Genomic DNA, 17111 nt, shown 5'->3' with positions numbered 1-17111 from the left:
GTACTGTGTACCCGGTACCCGTAGATCTACTGTACTGCCCGGGTTTGTACCAGGCAGGCAGGACCGGGATTCGACTCCCGGGATCCCTGAGCTTCACAAACCAAACCAGGCCGGCGCAGGGAGGGAGTCGTCAAATACCGACTCCCTTTGTTGGCTAGGGGATTCCCCACAAGACGAATTTTCCCGCCGCATGCAAATCGGGTCATCTGATCATGTGGATGTAGCATGCAGGCAGGAGCTTTGCTTTCGCTGAGCAAGATCGAGAAGCAATGAAATGATTTTGCCTTCATGACCGTCGATGCATGGACTGATGGAGCAGGAGAAACACGACAGCAGGAAAGTAGAGACTCCTTCTCAAGGTTCCTGAAGTACTTGTTTTTTTTTCACTGACAGTCTAGACTACACTCCGTTTCTGCAATTGGCTCTTTACAATAATCATTCCGAAATGTTCAGGCTCACGTTCTTAGTTGAATACTGATTTTACTGATTCCTGTTTTTGGGAGGTGCCAATTGACTCCAGAACATGGCTGGATCGCTGCCAGCTGAAGAAAAGGAGGTTAGTCTATCCTACTACACTAGCTTAGCTGTACACCCGTATGGCGAATGGTGATGTTTATGTTCTCGGTCTCTCTTGTTTGTGCATGAAGAGTGAGCCTCCCGCTAAGCGCATCTGTCTCCCTGGTGGTCTGGCTGAGCCAGCCAATGAGTCTATGTCGAATTCCTCTCTGGAAAAGTCAGTAGGGTCTGTCAGTCATGCGTCTTGCGACAGCAAGAGCTCTGACTGTGGTGGTAGTAACGATGAGGAGCGTGCTGGACAGGATGAACTAAAGCAATTGATGAATAGGGTAAGCATTTTTTTAATGATTTTTGATGAAAAATAACTAAATTAACTAAATACCGGTAATGGGGATGACACCAAGAGTTCATAACCCCCAAGAGTGTGCAACTCCTGATCAGTCCCTGTGTGGAAGCCCGCTCGGCGGAATTCCTTCATTGCGTCATTTTTGGTGCAGTGCGATGAGTCACACCGATGAATTCTTCTAAAATTTACAGTCAAACCAGGATGCTTCCCCAGGGTAAACTGCCTAATCTGCGATTCTAGTCTGAGTCTGAGCCTCAAGAAGCAAAAGTGAAACGAAGCACACGATCCTAAAGACAAAACTATTTATTTTTTCGATGCAATGGTGACTCTTCATCGCCTTCTTCTTTCACCAGTGCAGGCAGTCTCTTCAAGAACAATTTCTTCCCCAGGCCATCGGCATAATATTTCCGGGTCTTTCCTCGACGTATTCTCTCAAGTTCCCGGGAGTCAACCATTTGAAATCGTCTTCGAAGGAGCATTTTTCGGCTGAGTTGCACAGCTATCAGAATGATTGTCCTCGACGGCAATGCAATATTTTTAAAGGGGAAGTTAAGGCACTTTTAGTGACATTTTGCATACAAATCCCCATCTAGTAGGGCGCAGTCACCCAGTTTCGGTGGAAGTGCGCGAGTTCGATTGGGATTCAAGTAGGAAGGGAGCGTCTCAGCTTCCTCGGACCAAGACCATTCGACTCAGCACCCCGAAGACTACAACTGGTGAAATTTTAATTTTTGCCTTAACTTCCCCTTTAACAGCGTCCTCACTTCTTCCTGTCGCGATGTCCATGGATTCTTGGAGAAAGAGTTTGTTTTTGAGAAAGTACGACTTGTACGTCCGAACTGTCTTGAAAAAAGCTTCGAAAAGTCGAGGCTACAGCCTTGAGTTAGGAGCGGTTCAGGGTATAGTTTCCAGAAATCGCAAAGAACCCAAATTTACCTCGGATGACAAGCTGCGCATGACGTAATGTAGGAATTTCGCCGAGCGCTAGGTCTATGCCCGTTGCACACTCTTGGGGGTTATGAACTCTTGATGACACGTATCTGATATCTTGAATGATTTGTACCTATCAGGGCCGGAGGCGGCTTCCGCGGAGCGGTGCGGCCGAAGGGCCATCTTTAAGGGGGTCTGGGGGTCCTCCAGAAATTTTTGGAATTTAGACGGCGAATCCTGCACTCTGGGCGACTCCCTGTACAAAATCATACATCGAAACTTTTTCTCCCCGGTTTTGGACGTTCCACGTGGACCGACTTTTTGGGAAGTTGGTACGGCCATGGCCATGCCGGCCGTACCAGTGGCGCCGGCCCTGCCTATTGGGTTGATAGGTTGGGTTACATTAGTGACTTTTCTCCCTCGCATCAAGACGCTGATTTCTTGGAAACAAGTTTCTATACTTCCAATGGGAGTATCCGACATCGCACTGCTTTTCAGCGTGGCCAGGTCAACTTGTAGAATACAGTCAGTATCGCCTATAGCGTTGGTGTTTGATTTTGAGCATTTTATCACTATAAGCGATATATTACTATGACCGATACTGCATGCACTGTATGCGAGTGGGGTGTCAAATGACTCAGCGCGCCGTGCACATACTCACTACATACATGTACAATGTCATGTAGCTGGCTGTAGCGCCTGACACACAAAATCAGGATTTCCTCATGATGGAGGCATATTTTGGCAACCTGTACAAGCAAAACTCACCAAACAACACTCACTGGACAAGTTCTTCACGAAGAAGTAACACCCTGTTCTCCTCTGACATCGCTTCATTTTACATCAATCACTATAACCGATGCAAAAATAGTGTAATAGACGTCTTTTGAAATATGAATTTGATCACTATAGACGATTATTACTATACGCGATAACTGTGTATACTTAGTTATGGCAAATGAAAATGAATTTGAGAAATTGATCACTATATCCGGTATATTACTATAGCCGCCAACCTTATAGGCGATACGGACTGTATCACATCGAGTGTATTGCTTTATCTGAGAGAGGAGATGTGCCCTTGAGACCCGAAGTCCAGTTTGTTTTCATACGACAATATTTAGGAGCTCTGCGCTCAGCGCTTTTTCAGGGTATGAATATCAACTTGTGCTGGTCGGGTCGCAGCGTCACGGACTATTCCATCGTCTTCAGCGTCGAAAACTACAGGCCATGTGAAATTACAAGGCAGTGAGGCGCTTTCGTCTTGAAAATGTTGCTTCTGAGGAGGCTACAGTTTGATTTTTTCTCTAAGTATGCTTGCATTTTTGTCTCTAAGAAAACCTTGTATGTATTGTGTTCCTTTCTTCTTATTGTTCGCCCCTCTTTTTTCTGCCTTGGTCTGCTTGTATCATGTTGTGATATCTAGTACCGTAGCCTGTCTAGCTCCCGCAACAAGCTAGCATTCCAGGTCAACCAGGCCAAGCTGCTGCTGAGCTCTGAGCAATGCCAGTCGCTTGTGTTGATGCGCGAGGGTAAGGATGTGGCCGCACAGCAGGCGCTGGCGCCAGCACCAGCATCTAGCGCTTCATCAACAGCGGCTGGCAGTGCGTCTACCACCACTGCCGCCACCGCAGCTAACCGTCGTCATAGTGTAGCCACTCAGCCAGCCGACAAGGTTATTGTCATCGACGATGATTTGATGATCATCGAGAAGGCTCCACCAGTCTCAGCAGCAGCAGTAACGTCTGCAAGAAGTAGCACAGATAGTGATGTTGTGATTGTGTGCGATGATGACAGTCCCCCAGTCAGCGTTGCAGCAGTTGCAGCAGCTCCGCCTTCGCCTGCACCCCATCCTCGTGAGAAGTGTTCCACGTACCATTTTAGGTGAGGTTTTGACCTGCGTTACTGCTGTAGTCTGTATCCAGCTGTAGCTGCTGCTGCTGCTGCTGTTATGGGCACAGCAAATGTGTAAACGTTCAAGCTTCGAATCTATTGCAGTGGCAACCATAGATGGAAATCGCTGCAGAGATTTGTTCCTAACTTCTCTTGTAAACGTCAAGGTATTAGTGAGTTTCTGCTACACGGACCTACGTACCAAACTTCGTGTCAACTGCAGTGAAGTTTGACACGGATTTTTCGTACGTTGCACCGGTTCTGCTGTACGTAACATGCTTGTAGCATGCTCAAACTTCCCGCCACATGTACTCTGCAGATCTGCGCGCTCAGTTTTCACACGGAGACCAGTCCGTGTGAAACTTGATTCCGTACCGCGACGAGGTTTCCATGCGTACTTCGGTACGTTTTACCGTGTGGCAGAAACTCTCTATTGTCTGAGGTTGGCCTACGGTAGTCCTGTCAATACTTACCCGGTGTCAAATCATTGGTCATGCTAGATTAGATTACCCACAACCCGAGTACCGCACTGCAGTATACAGTAAAGAAATCATCCCCAAGACCAGGAGCTAAATTTGAAGAGGAGAATTGCTGTGTATTGTCCACTATTATACACTGTATACAGTCACATACATGTCATTTATGGCAGGGACCAGAGCAATATCTGGGCTTGCGAAAGATGCAGGTGAATGCCACGAATGCTGAGTCACGCGTATTCTTATCTTTTCTTGCTGACAGGAAGATGCAAAGCAGTTCTCTGGGACCAGTATCGAGCAATGCTAACCACTGTGCGTACTGCGAGTGCTATGCTTGTGGCAAGCCAGCTGCACAGGTAGGAATACTGTATACCCCCCCCAGTAGGTTGTTGCTGAGTCCACTGTGCACTGTATTGTTATGCTGCGTGTGTGTGACATGGACAGCTTTTTGTGCTCTCAGATGATCAGTTTATCATCTATGCGTGTGTGCTGGCTGCACCAAATGCCGGTGCAGCGTACTCACACCTTCAGAAAAATGAAGTTTGTCTCTGGTTCTACATAATACACATGTTCCTACATGTTTGTGTCTTTCCCTCAAACCAGTGAATGTTCCTACATGTAGTTAAAATATTTCTTTGGAATTTCGTAGTCTTCCTATTCCAATGTCCAAAGAGTGCAATCCTAGTTGGAGGGAGATGACGAAATCACGAAGGCATATGGCAATAAGCACGCGATGTGGACGATTGTAGCCAGCCATGGTATTGCCTATTAGCTCTGGTTTGCCATTACCAGCTTGAGATTGTTGCATGGAATTGTTGGCTTGGGACTTTAGCAAATGGATGGCGGTGTCTGGCTTGAGATTATTCACCTATTGCGATGCCAACATTAGCACACTCATACTCACAACAATATTGCACCATCATCACCTCAGCACAGAAGTACGGGTACTAATGCCTTCCTAGAACGCCAGGATTTACTTCGAAGTCCTTATACAGTCGACTCCACTACTATAATAACGAACTCGCTTACAGCGAATCTCGTGATATAGCAAATATAGGGGGGGGGGATCGGACGGTGTCAGTACTATTTGCCTTCCTCTTTGTGTTTAAAATATTCATTGGTTTCAGGGAAAGATGCAAACGGGAAAACTTTTTTGTATTTAAAATGTGTTTTTCTTTGTGTGTGTTTGCACAACAGTGTGCATGGTGGAAGGCTGCATCGTCAGCTCACTGCAACGCGCACAGCCAGTCACAAGAGTGGAAGAAAACACGCCGGAGAGCTGGCCTGGACGAGCTGGCATCAGTGGTAATCAAGACACCAATCGACCTGGACGAAATCAACGCCCTCCTGCCCAAAGACGACCACCCGGCTTTGCGTGACACCTGTATGTGTGCTGGGCTGGGCTGTGCTGTGTAGTGGGCGTGCTGTGGATGTGCTGTGGGTGTGCTGTGCTGTGGGTGTGCTGTGCTGTGGGTGTGCTGTGCTGTGGGTGTGCTGTGCTGTGTAGTGGGCGTGCTGTGGATGTGCTGTGGGTATGCTGTGCTGTGGGTGTGCTGTGCTGTGGGTGTGCTGTGCTGTGCTGTGGGTGTGCTGTGCTGTGGATGTGCTGTGGGTGTGCTGTGCTGTGGGTGTGCTGTGCTGTGGGTGTGCTGTGCTGTGGGTGTGCTGTGCTGTGGGTGTGCTGTGCTGTGGGTGTGCTGTGCTGTGGGTGTGCTGTGCTGTGGGTATGCTGTGCTGTGGGTGTGCTGTGGGTGTGCTGTGGGTGTGCTGTGCTGTGGGTGTGCTGTGCTGTGGGTGTGCTGTGGGTATGCTGTGCTGTGGGTGTGCTGTGCTGTGGGTGTGCTGTGCTGTGGGTGTGCTGTGCTGTGGGCGTGCTGTGCTGTGGGTGTGCTGTGCTGTGGGTATGCTGTGCTGTGGGTGTGCTGTGCTGTGGGTGTGCTGTGGGTGTGCTGTGGGTATGCTATATGTGTGTTCTGGTACCTCCCTCGCATACGCATGCATGGCCTCGCCTCTATCGTTGTTTCCGTGCTGCTCTGGTGCCTTGTGTGTCTCGTTCTTTGCTGCCTGTGCAATGTATTGATAGTGGCCTAGCATCGTTAACTCAGTTCTCAGTGTGCACAGCTAGCGTTTCTAAACGATCAAACGCCCTGTGTATATGGTTTTCATGGTTGAATTGTGACCACTGGTGATGCATGCTTACATTCTGACTCAACAAAGTACCACACGTTGATACTTGTCTGCTTGTTGGTATGTGTCTGTTTATTGTGCCTTGTCCAATGTTGTCTTTTTCAGTCAATGCCGCTAAGGAACTTGTTGAGAAAATCAGAAGCGGCGTGCAGAAGTACTACAGGTCGTCGGATGAGGTCCGCCGCAGTCGATCTCGTCATTATATTCACGGGGTCGAGCCATGGGACATGTTTGCCGACTATGGTACTGGCAACCGCCAAAAATGCTGCTGCGATTGCCACGACTCGTGCGAGTTCTGTCGCTACAACTACTGGCCCGGCGAGTGCGAGTTTGAAGATGAGCACGCGCCGGACGGATGTGAGGACTGCCGCGACGACCATCTCTGTCGACCACATCATAGGTAGGTGATGATTACGTTGCTACTCCGTGTATTCTATTCGTTGGCGGTAGTAGGGAGGTTTAGTCCCATGTAATCCGTGTGTACTTTACGTGTGTGTACCACGTGATATTCAGTGACCCACGTACAGACGTTTTTTGATTCACGACATACCGTGTATGGAGGCTCCCCCACGTTCCGCCGGAACGGGGGTGAAAATCAGAATTCAGCGCATTGTGCAAGCTGTGAGGGTGCTCAGCTGAAGAAGTTTTCGAAGCACGAAATCAAAATATTCGATGAGCTTCGAAGCTTCATCTTTGACCAAGTTTGGGCCTTTTGCTTCATGCTTTTGTTTGTTCCGTGTGACTAAAGACAACATTGCGAACGTGGGTTCATTGCATGAACTTTACGTGTATCATCCACGTTCCCGTATTTGTTACGTGGGACTAAACCTCCCTAGTGTCACTCAAATGCTCGGCCGCTGACCTGTGCTTGTGGTTCTTGCCCCGCTGCCTTCGCTTGTGTATGTGTCACTGGGCCAATGGCCGGCCCAATGCATGTGTTGGTTTTGTCCATTCTCTCTGTTCTGAAGCTTGAAGTACGTGATGAAGGTTGCCCAAGACACCAACAGCACTATTGTCGTAGCTCTGGAGACCAAGCAGTTCAAGAAGGCACTGTATCTGCTGACCGTCTTTATGGCCTGTTTCTTCCATCCGTCCCTGTGGAGCCTTGAAAGAGACAAGTACGTTGTGCAGAGTTTGATTGGGTGCCAGTGTGTCCATGTTTCTGCTGGGAATGCAACTGTCTGCTATGCTATACCATGTAGTTGCTATATGATGTTGTGCCGTGCTACAACATTCCTGATGATCCTGCTCCGCAGTATACAACCTTGATGTGTCAATAGAGAGTGCTGTGCCTGTCTGTGTATGCCCTGCTGCTACTATTAGACACATTGATGCTGCACTGGGATGGGTAGAGGGACTTACAATTGTAGTTAGCACTTTCTGTTATGCATGCGTCTAAAGGGACTCTGCGCTGATCTGAAGACACCCGTACATAGTACTACAAGGTAGAACGCGTAATGTCGTTTACGCCTGTGTTTCTTTACTCATCGCCTCTTTCTGCTCCCGTGTCCTGTAGGAATGAGTTTTGGGATCCTCCTCGATCAGTGCTGCCAAGCCTTTTGTCCAGGTTAGGTTTGTAATGGTGCTTGTTGAGGATTCTCTACTGCTTCCCCATCCAAGCAGAGTGGCATCCATTTTTTTGGGATTACCTTTGTCTTTGTATGTACAGCAATATAATTTCTTGGCCGGCAATGCTTTTGTCTGCTTTCATCCCGATGTGTACAAATGGCCCTCCGGACTGGTGTACAGTTAAGCATGTTTGCTGATGGCGTTACTATGGCTGATTTTCAGCTGATTTCCCACTAAGCTAGCCTGTTCTTTCATTCTATTTGGAAGCAGTAACCGTTGCGTGGCTGCTTGCATTCTGTTCTGTGCGTGGCACACCTTGCAGTTTGGGTTCCTGCCATTGTCATAGCGTTACTTGTGGCCCACAGAATACAAGCCGTGCTGTGTCGTGTAGTCTGTAGTGTGTAGTCTGACTGATCTCATTGCTGGGCGTGCTCTTTTTCTCCACTTGTCTTTATCTAGGCTTCATGCCAAACTGGGCTATAGCATGGCAATGGCATTACCGCCCAGGACTGGTCGCTACAAGGACCTGTGGCAGCGGTTAAAGAAGTCGAGCGATGCTGCGACGGAGAAAAGCCCTGCGAATTGCACGCACAAGCAACTGCTGAATGAGTAGGTTTGAGTCTGATACCGGCGCCGTGTTTCAGGTGTTTTGGACCATGTGCTACCCTCTCCTGTTGTCTGTGAGCTGTGTATTGTCCATCGCCAGTCAATGGATATCTCCTGTGTTCTTGTGCATTGTATTGTGCTATAGTTATGCCCTAAGCCTAGGCTGACCTGTTATTATGTAACCTCAGCAGGGCTGTAAGAAAACGGGCTCTGGATTGTGGCCAGCGCTTCTTTCAAGTGCGCAGCCCAGTGTTTGTAGTACTGGGGTTAGGTGGTCTGTTGCATTGCAAACCTGCGTCTGTATGGCATGCCAACTGCTCTAAACCTTCCTATTCTTTTTGTTGTTCATTTCTTCCACTAACTCTAGCTTGTTCTCTTTAGTCGGAGAGAATGACGAGCCACTCAAGTCACTTCTGACTTTGCCGGAGAAGCGCCTGAAGCAGAACTTTATGTCCGAGTCTTACTCCCTTGCAAAGGCGCGGATAGAGAAGTTCAAAGGGGAGAAGAGGTCAGATTGAGTTTGAGAAATGTTGTGTCTATTTGCCGGTACATGTCACTTCCCCGACTGATCCTTTGAAACATGCACATGACATTGTATCAAAACATTTGTTCGTTCATTCAATAAGAACGATAGGATGAATACTGGGTGGTGGGGTGACCGTGAATTTCATGCGTGCGTAATATATCAAATGTGATCTTTGGAATGAATATCCACCTGTTGCAGACCATGTGGAGTTTGAGTTCCAGTTTTTTTTCAGTGATGGTGTCGAGCATTCTGTTTTGTAAAAGAAATACTTTTCAACTGCTTCCGTAGCAGCACAGTTCTGTTTTTGTTTGATCTGACGACTCCTGCAATGGCTTCAAACCCTGTTTTCAGCCATATTGTATGTTGTATTGAGCCTTTGTTTGGTTTTTTGTTCGATAACAAGTGGGACATTCAAATAGTAGTTTAGGCGTTCATTTCACCACTACAATTTGCTTGGGGTATGGATGCATGGTGTTCAGTAGGTCTACAGATCTAGTGCAATGCTGTATATTATTACCCTTGTACATTTGTGCTGATTCTCTGCCGCAGCTGATTTGTAAATTCTGTTCTGTTTTTGTATTTTGTTGTTGTAATGTTTCTCTCTGCAGGTATGATGCATGCGTGCGGTATGCTCGCTATGTCGAGGTCAAGGGAAGCCAGTCGTCTGATTCGTAAGAGAGCTATGAGAGCAATGGGATTTGAGCGTCCATAGGCTGGGACCACACTGGTAGAATGTTCGGTACACGTGCGTAGGCAACTATACATGAATGCATGTTTACAACTGCAGTACTGCCGGGTGCCGAGGAACGGGGCAGGTTTCTAGCCTAGCCCGTTCTTACTTTTCGCGAACACAGGCGTTTCGTTCTTATTCAATGGTACAGCCACACATGTACATGTCATGGTATGTACAGTTGCGCTCACTGAAATCCGACCCGAAGTGCAAAGCCGGCACCCTGGACAAGTTCCGATTACACCATTGACATTGTATGTGTACATGTGTACGTCCAGCTGCATTCGTTCCACTTCCAGGGCGTCAAGGGCCGTGCAAGTTGAGGGCGCCAGCTTTGCACATTGGGTCTGATTTCAGTGAGCGCAACTGTTGGAACACATGTGGACCGTACATGCAAATACAGTAAAACCTGTGACTACCGACCACCCCTTGGTGCCAGCAAAAGCGGTCTTTAGTAGCAGGTGGTCTTTAGTTAGAGGTTTGCACCGTGCGACCATATATGAATCCCATTATATGATATGTATATCAAAATGCAGCTAATACAATTCCCGAGGACTTGCGCAATACCATTCTTATTTCAGGTCAAACAACACTTGGAGAGAAAGATGGAGAGATGGAGAGAGACAAAAAGAGAGAAATAAGATCAATTTTTTTGAAGACATCAAATTCAGCTGCTACTTCTGAAGCCAGGAGTCAAACATTCCCTGTGGAAGTTTCGTTTTGCGCTGGGCTTCAAATTTGTTCATGCGATCAATCGTACCGACTATCCTTGTTGTGACTTCGCGATTGTTTGAACACGATCCTTCAGCATCAGGACCATGCGGTGCTGCTTTGTTTCTGGATTCCTTGACGCCATCGTCGATCCGTTTGTATGACTGGGGTGACAGAGCCGCTCAGTCTTCGTTTCTCCTCAGAGTAGTAACATCGAGCAGAGAGCGCTTTCGATGCGCTCTCCTAAACGTTTCCTATCATGTTTAATCTTGACAGTGCTTGAAATTCTGACAAGTGTAGTGGAGTCCAACCGACTCCACAGTCAAAATGGCCTGCGTTCATTTGTTGAGCTGTAGTACTGAACGATTCCTTTCAGGACCCTGGAAAATCAGCAAAATTTCAAGAAGGAGCTTTTAGCAACATTTGATTTCCTACATCGCGGTCGCTAGTTACGGGTCAAAAATCGTCTTTGGGACAAGAAAAGGCGGTCGCTGGTCGCGTTCAGCAGGTAGTCGCTAGTCACAGTGCATTTTGAATATGAGACTGTCCGTGCCTGGCCAAGTGGTCGGTAGTACCAGGCTGGTCGCTAGTCACGGTGCTGGTCTTTAGTTACAGGTTTTACTGTACCAGTACAGCCATGTACATGACTGTTGCATGGTGACGTATATTCACACCTGCCAGCTCACACGTTTTGACTTACATTGTACCGTGAAACTACGGAAATGTGTCATCCAAACCCACCTGTATTTATGCAGAGTTATGCTTCTAAGTTGACACTATAGTGTACGTTACAGTTTCCGTTCTTATCTGCAAAAAAATCCAGCCTGGACCGTTCTTAAAAATTGGTGAAATTCTAGCCTGGCCGTTCTCCGGTGCCTGGCAGTACTGTACAGGTCCAGTGTGCAGGAATTTCCTGTTTCTTTCCCTGGTCTTTTAAATAAGGAGTAAGCAGCAGCAGTTGGCCCTGTACAGGTGTCGAGGTCGGCTGGAGAGCGCGATTGTGGTGTGGTGGCTGATGAAAATTTCCCCTGGTCTTGCCTGAAATATCTTGCCAGAGCCGCCTCGGCCAAACAGATCACGCCTCCTCAAGTATAGTGTTATGCCACATACGGCCAAGGATGCCATGTAGTGTTGACAGGTAGTGTTACACGTACGGCCAAGGATGCCATGTAGTGTTGACAGGTCGTGTTGACAGGTCGTGTTGACAGGTAGTGTTGACAGGTAGTGTTGACAGGTAGTGTTGACAGGCTGTAGCTTTAGTATTTAGTACACATCTAGTTTAGGTCGTGTGTTGTGGAATAGTTAGGTCTGGATTTTAGTTGACTGTACAAGTGCTTTGTAACAGTTGTGGGAAACGAAGTAAAACTGGTGGTACTTTTAAAATGATCCTGGTACAGCATTGAGCTATTGCTCTGCCTCATGCTCGTAGCTAGTCAAGTTGTTTTGTGTAAGATGAGAAGTGCTGTAGCATTTTAAATGACTTAATTATGATCAGGGCAAGAGGACAGGAACAGTGCTAGGTAAAGCAGCAGCAGCAGCAGCACACACTAAAGTCCATACTGACTGGTCCGTGTGCATTGTTCCCTTGTTCCCTTGTTGTTCTGGCAGGCAAATCCGGGACTTGCTGTGTGAGTACTTGCTGTGCGAGTACGGTGTTGACGGCGTGATGGAGCAGTTCCGCAAGCGCATGAAGGACCGTCCGCGGATAATGTGTTTCCGTGACGACCCAACTAGGAACAAGGAGACGTGCTTGTTGATAGAGACTGCGCCATTGTCAACGGTTCTGCTCGTGTTTGAGAAGCTACAGTGTATCGCTTCAGAATGCAAATCCGAGTCCGCATCAAGCACAAGTTACTATATGCATTCATACTCGCACTGGAACAAAACCAAGTATTGTGACAGTGATGAGGAAGACTACGGAAAGAACGACAAGAACAAGAAGAATCAGTCCACTGCCAACTCCAGCTCAACGAGTCAGTCGCCTTCTGGCAATCATCGCCGCACACGCTCCAATAGCCTCGCAGTGCGTATGGGCTCAACATCAGCACCTGTGTTGCAGCCTGCGGCCACCTCCACTGCGTTGGCTGGTGCAGACTGGTTTGCAGTAAGTTGTGTCTCATAATTTTGCAGTCAGAAGATTTTAAATAGAAATAGCTGCATCTCCATGCTTACCGCTGCATCTAACTGCTCGCCGAAGTTAAATTCAAGATAGGGAAGAGAGAGGACTTGCATTGTGTGATATGCAGTCTGTGTGCGTGTCTGTCTGTGCAAGTGTGTGTGTGTGTGTGTGTGTGTGTGTGTGTGTGTGTGTGTGTGTGTGTGTGTGTGTGTGTGTGTGTGTGTGTGCAGGCGCGTACGCAGGGGGGTTTCCCGTTGCCCGGAACCCCCCCCCCCCCCAAATGTTCCGAACGAGCAACGTTTTTGGGCATATTTTGGTATGGCGCACGATCGATCTGGGAAGAATGCAAAACTTCAGCAGATCGTAACTCAGTCAAATCTTGCTCAAATCCAACAATCCAAATATCCAGGTCGAATAGAAAATTCTCAGCTGTCGGTTGAAACAATTTGCGACGCGCTGCGAGCAATGTATCTTGAGATAAATCGTTCATAAGTTGAGCCGCGATCTCAAAAGCACACAGCGCGACTCGAGTATCGAGAATTTGAGACTTTCAATCACGCTGACTTGCTCAAATTTGCAGGGGCTTCACTTGTGATATTTTCAAGAGTACACAGCAAAAAATCGAAACTCTGCGATCAAGAAAAACGGAATCGCTGGAGCAGGACGCGTTTGAGCCTTTGGCCCAGTTTAGACCATTTTTTCGCACTGTCGCTGCACTCTACCGCTATAGCATATAGCGCTTGATATGTACATGACTGTACTGTGTCCTGGCTATCATGGTCGACCTCATTCTCTCCCTGGCCCTGGTACCTTTCCACTTCCAGGAAGCCTAAGATAATGAAGATTAAGTGAGTAGAACTGACGTTATGATCCAAAGAACACGAAAAAATACATAATTTTGAAAATTTCCTAGGGCTCTTTAGAAAGGGATAACACGAGTCACTGTTTGCGATTCGGTGGGAAACCCCCCTAGAGGTGACCCTGCGTACGCGCCTGGTGTGTGTGTCTGTGTGTGTGTGTGTGTGTGTGTGTTTGTGTATGTATGTGTGTGTGTTTGTGTGTGTCTGTGTGTGTGTGTCTGTGTATGTGTATGTGTATGTGTGTGTATGTGTGTGTGTGTGTGTTCATGCTCGCAGTCATTGTGATTGGGTTGCCTTGGACTTGCTTCTGCCTGATTCCTTTAGCGAAGGAGACACCGTACATCCGTCGAAACAGTCTTGTGACTGCATGTGTGTGTGTGTGTGTGTGTGTGTGTGTGTGTGTGTGTGTGTGTGTGTGTGTGTGTGTGTGTGTGTGTGTGTGTGTGTGTGTGTGTATGTGTGTGTGTGTGTGTCCCATATGGTGCAGTGGTATGTGCAGCGATTTCCAATCGATAGGTTGCGGGTTCGATTCCCGACGATTATGGTCACACACGTCTTTCTTCTCTTTCTCAGACTCTTCCTGACTTTTCTTTCATTCTCCTGGGTGGTTACCAACAGCCAGTGCATGCCGGAGTATGTGGTGTGATGTGTGTGCGGGAAAAAAGAAGAAAAAAAGACCAAAAAGTAGGGATTCACTGGCCAGAAAAAAGCCACTTCAAAGCTGTGTGGTGTAGACCAGGCTGAATAGTGGTGGTCAATTCTTCAGCCTTGCAAGCTGTTGAATGGTGCAATCCCAGCACAAGTTGCTATGGCTTCTGCTGTAGCATCGCTATCATCGCCTCTGGCGATGGGCGTCCAATGGTCAATGGTGTGTTCATGATGTGGTTGAAGTGTAAAGGCTGGTGCTGAGCTTTGTGTGCATGTTTTCTTCATGTGCAGAGTTTGTCACCAGAGCGTTTGAAGCGCATGAAGTCTCGTTCTATCACTGCGTGCCTGATCAGCTTCTTTGTGCCGCTGTTCGCTCGCACCTCGTCTACCTTTGATGCTATTGTGAGTGCCTTTCTCCAAATTGTGCACAGCACACTGCATGTGTGTGTGTGTGTGTGTGTGTGTGTGTGTGTTTGTGTTTGTTGCGGAAGAAGTGTGGTCTGGTGGCCGGGATATGACTTCAAGTTTGTCATGATTATGTGCATCTGTGTGTGTTTCTGCAGGGCCCATTCTTTACACACCAGATGAAGTATTTTGTCCGTGGTGCAATTGAGCGACCGGATGACATCACGGAAAACGTAACCTGCCCTTTCCAGAGTTATTTGTTGTTGCTGCAGCTGCTGTTGCTGCTGCTGGCTGTGTGACGTCAACTGTGGCGAGATGTTCAAGCCCTGCAATTTGTGGGTTAACCATTCGTTCAGGAAGATAGAGCGGAAAACTTGTGTATGTGTGCACAAGCAATGCTCGTTTAGCTACAGTTGGTGCTCATGCTTGAGAAACATGCTTGCAGAGAAAACCTGTAGTGGTTGCTCAATGACCACCTTGTGGAACATTGCTTACGGTAGCACATTGTGGTGGTCATTTGTGTAGGCCAGAGAGTCGTTGCGTCTAGGGATACGACAGCGGTGACTGGAATGTGAAACAATGCTGTCTGATGAGGGCTGTTCAATACGAAACTTGGAGGTACATCCAATAGAGACTTAGTTGTATCATTGGTGTGTGACTAATGTAGACCACAGGTCACGTACAACTTCCGAATCCGGGGTCGAAACAGACATCCTGTCGGGTACAGTAAAACCTGTCATGGCGACCACTTGGATAAGGCGACCACCTGTCCCTGAAGACCACACTGCGATCAGGACGAAGGGGTGCTATTGACAGTCAAATGACCCTGGATAAGGAGCCCACCTGGTGACAGAGATCACACTTTGAAGGTCCCTTGAGTGCTAGTGGTCGTCTTGGACAGATTTCACTGTGCTATGATCTTATGTCATCTCCCTAGATACTGTGCTTGAACCTGGCAGTTTGCGGGCATCTCCCTAGATGCACTTAAACCTGGCAGTTTGTGGGCATCTCCCTAGATACTGTGCTTAAACCTGGCAGTTTGCGGGCATCTCCCTAGATGTACTTAAACCTGGCAGTTTGTGGGCATCTCCCTAGATGCACTTAAACCTGGCAGTTTGTGGGCATCTCCCTAGGTGCTTAATTGTGGGGCGTTGATCTTTCATATCCGTGTGTAGATTTACATGGATCAGGCCAGTGAGTTTGTCAAGGCGTCTCAAAGCCAGCTGCTGGACTTCCCTACGTTGCTACCCTGGCAGTCGTACAAGGTATGTTTGCCAGTTGAATCTCAGACAATACAGGTGGAATCCTGATAATTTGCACCCCCCCCCCCCCCCAAATGCCAGGGAAAAACTTCTAATTATCCGGACGTTCCAATTATCCAAACATGAACCCACAACACATTATGTATGTAAAAAAAACTCGCATTGTCACGCAGTGTTTCGCTGTGCACCAGAGACACAGATTTCGTGGACGCTGAACTGGCCAGTACAGCCTGCTCATGCCCGCTGAACTGGCCAGTACAGCCTGCTCATGCACGCTGAACTGGCCAGTACAGCCTGCTCATGCAAACTGCACTGACCAGTACAGCCTGCTTATGCACGCTGAACTGGCCAGTACAGCCTGCTCATGCACGCTGAACTGGCCAGTACAGCCTGCTCATACACGCTGAACTGGCCAGTACAGCCTGCTCATGCACGCTGAGCTGACTTGGATAATATACAGTGAACTTCGAATTATGCTTTGCCAACTTTTATCAGCACAAATCCCACACATTTTCTATGTAAGTGGATTCCGTGGAACTTCGAATTAACCGGATATCCCCAGTCCGAGGTTCGAATTATCAGACATTGTTATGTGGGAGTCGTATTGATGGATATCGGTCCTGGAAGAAACATCTAACTATAAGCGGTATGTTCGAATTAAGCCATATTTGAATTATCCAGATTCCGTGTAGTGGTTGTTGGAGATAAGTTGAATACCACAGTACACCTTGTCCCCGCATACGTGTACGTTGTGTGTGTTGTACTGCTAATCACTGGGTTGTTCTGTGTGTACGTGTCGCTTTCTGTTTGCGTGTTCACTTCAGCTGTTCATGATTTATCTGTACATTGAGCTGTCCGTGAGAATGATAGGCTCGAGATGTCTCATTTCGCCGGATCACCTCAAGGTACGCATTGGTAATTTGCTGCTGCAGCGTACGAGTACATCTCGTACTTGAGACGTCTGCTGGAGCGTGAGCTTGAGGTGCATGTACTTTCAAGTGCACAGACTACGCTGCAATGGAGTTTGAGAGTTCAGCGGATTGTGAAGAAACGTGCTGCTGCTGCTGCATTGTATTGCAGTACTGGCCAATGGCATTCTGGTGCTAGACTGGCACGTCCGCACTCTGTACTATTGCTTAATTTCACGTTTCCCTCGTGTTTGCGTTGTGATACTAGAGCGCGTTAGCAAATTCAATTTTTCGGTTTTCTAGTGCACGCGTGACTAGCCGCGAAATGCACCCGAATCTTCGAATGAAAAGGAGGTTTAGCTAGCTGTTATTTCTGCTTTCAGAAATTTTCGGCTGATTAGTGATATTGTGCAGTACAG

The 17111-nt window shown here is 47.7% G+C and overlaps 1 protein-coding gene across 1 annotated transcript in view; it reads left to right on the top strand.

Annotated features, from left to right (window-relative positions):
• Window positions 1-257: 257 nt before the first annotated feature.
• The window catches only part of LOC135805453 (uncharacterized), a 38280-nt gene continuing 21426 nt past the window's right edge, over window positions 258-17111 (top strand). Inside the window, exons 1-16 of the mRNA XM_065319485.1 lie at window positions 258-556; window positions 648-845; window positions 3219-3676; window positions 4424-4517; window positions 5359-5545; window positions 6454-6748; window positions 7317-7466; window positions 7865-7915; window positions 8377-8526; window positions 8891-9031; window positions 9658-9720; window positions 12099-12594; window positions 14409-14519; window positions 14681-14755; window positions 15698-15787; window positions 16609-16689. Coding sequence (XP_065175557.1) covers window positions 524-556; window positions 648-845; window positions 3219-3676; window positions 4424-4517; window positions 5359-5545; window positions 6454-6748; window positions 7317-7466; window positions 7865-7915; window positions 8377-8526; window positions 8891-9031; window positions 9658-9720; window positions 12099-12594; window positions 14409-14519; window positions 14681-14755; window positions 15698-15787; window positions 16609-16689 — 2673 coding nt within the window. The 5' untranslated portion in view covers window positions 258-523. The remainder of the gene's footprint in view (window positions 557-647; window positions 846-3218; window positions 3677-4423; window positions 4518-5358; window positions 5546-6453; window positions 6749-7316; window positions 7467-7864; window positions 7916-8376; window positions 8527-8890; window positions 9032-9657; window positions 9721-12098; window positions 12595-14408; window positions 14520-14680; window positions 14756-15697; window positions 15788-16608; window positions 16690-17111) is intronic.

The sequence above is a fragment of the Sycon ciliatum genome, chromosome 1 (assembly GCF_964019385.1).
Source record: "Sycon ciliatum chromosome 1, ocSycCili1.1, whole genome shotgun sequence".
NCBI classification, from domain to species: domain Eukaryota; kingdom Metazoa; phylum Porifera; class Calcarea; order Leucosolenida; family Sycettidae; genus Sycon; species Sycon ciliatum.
This window is presented reverse-complemented; position numbering and strand designations above follow the sequence as displayed.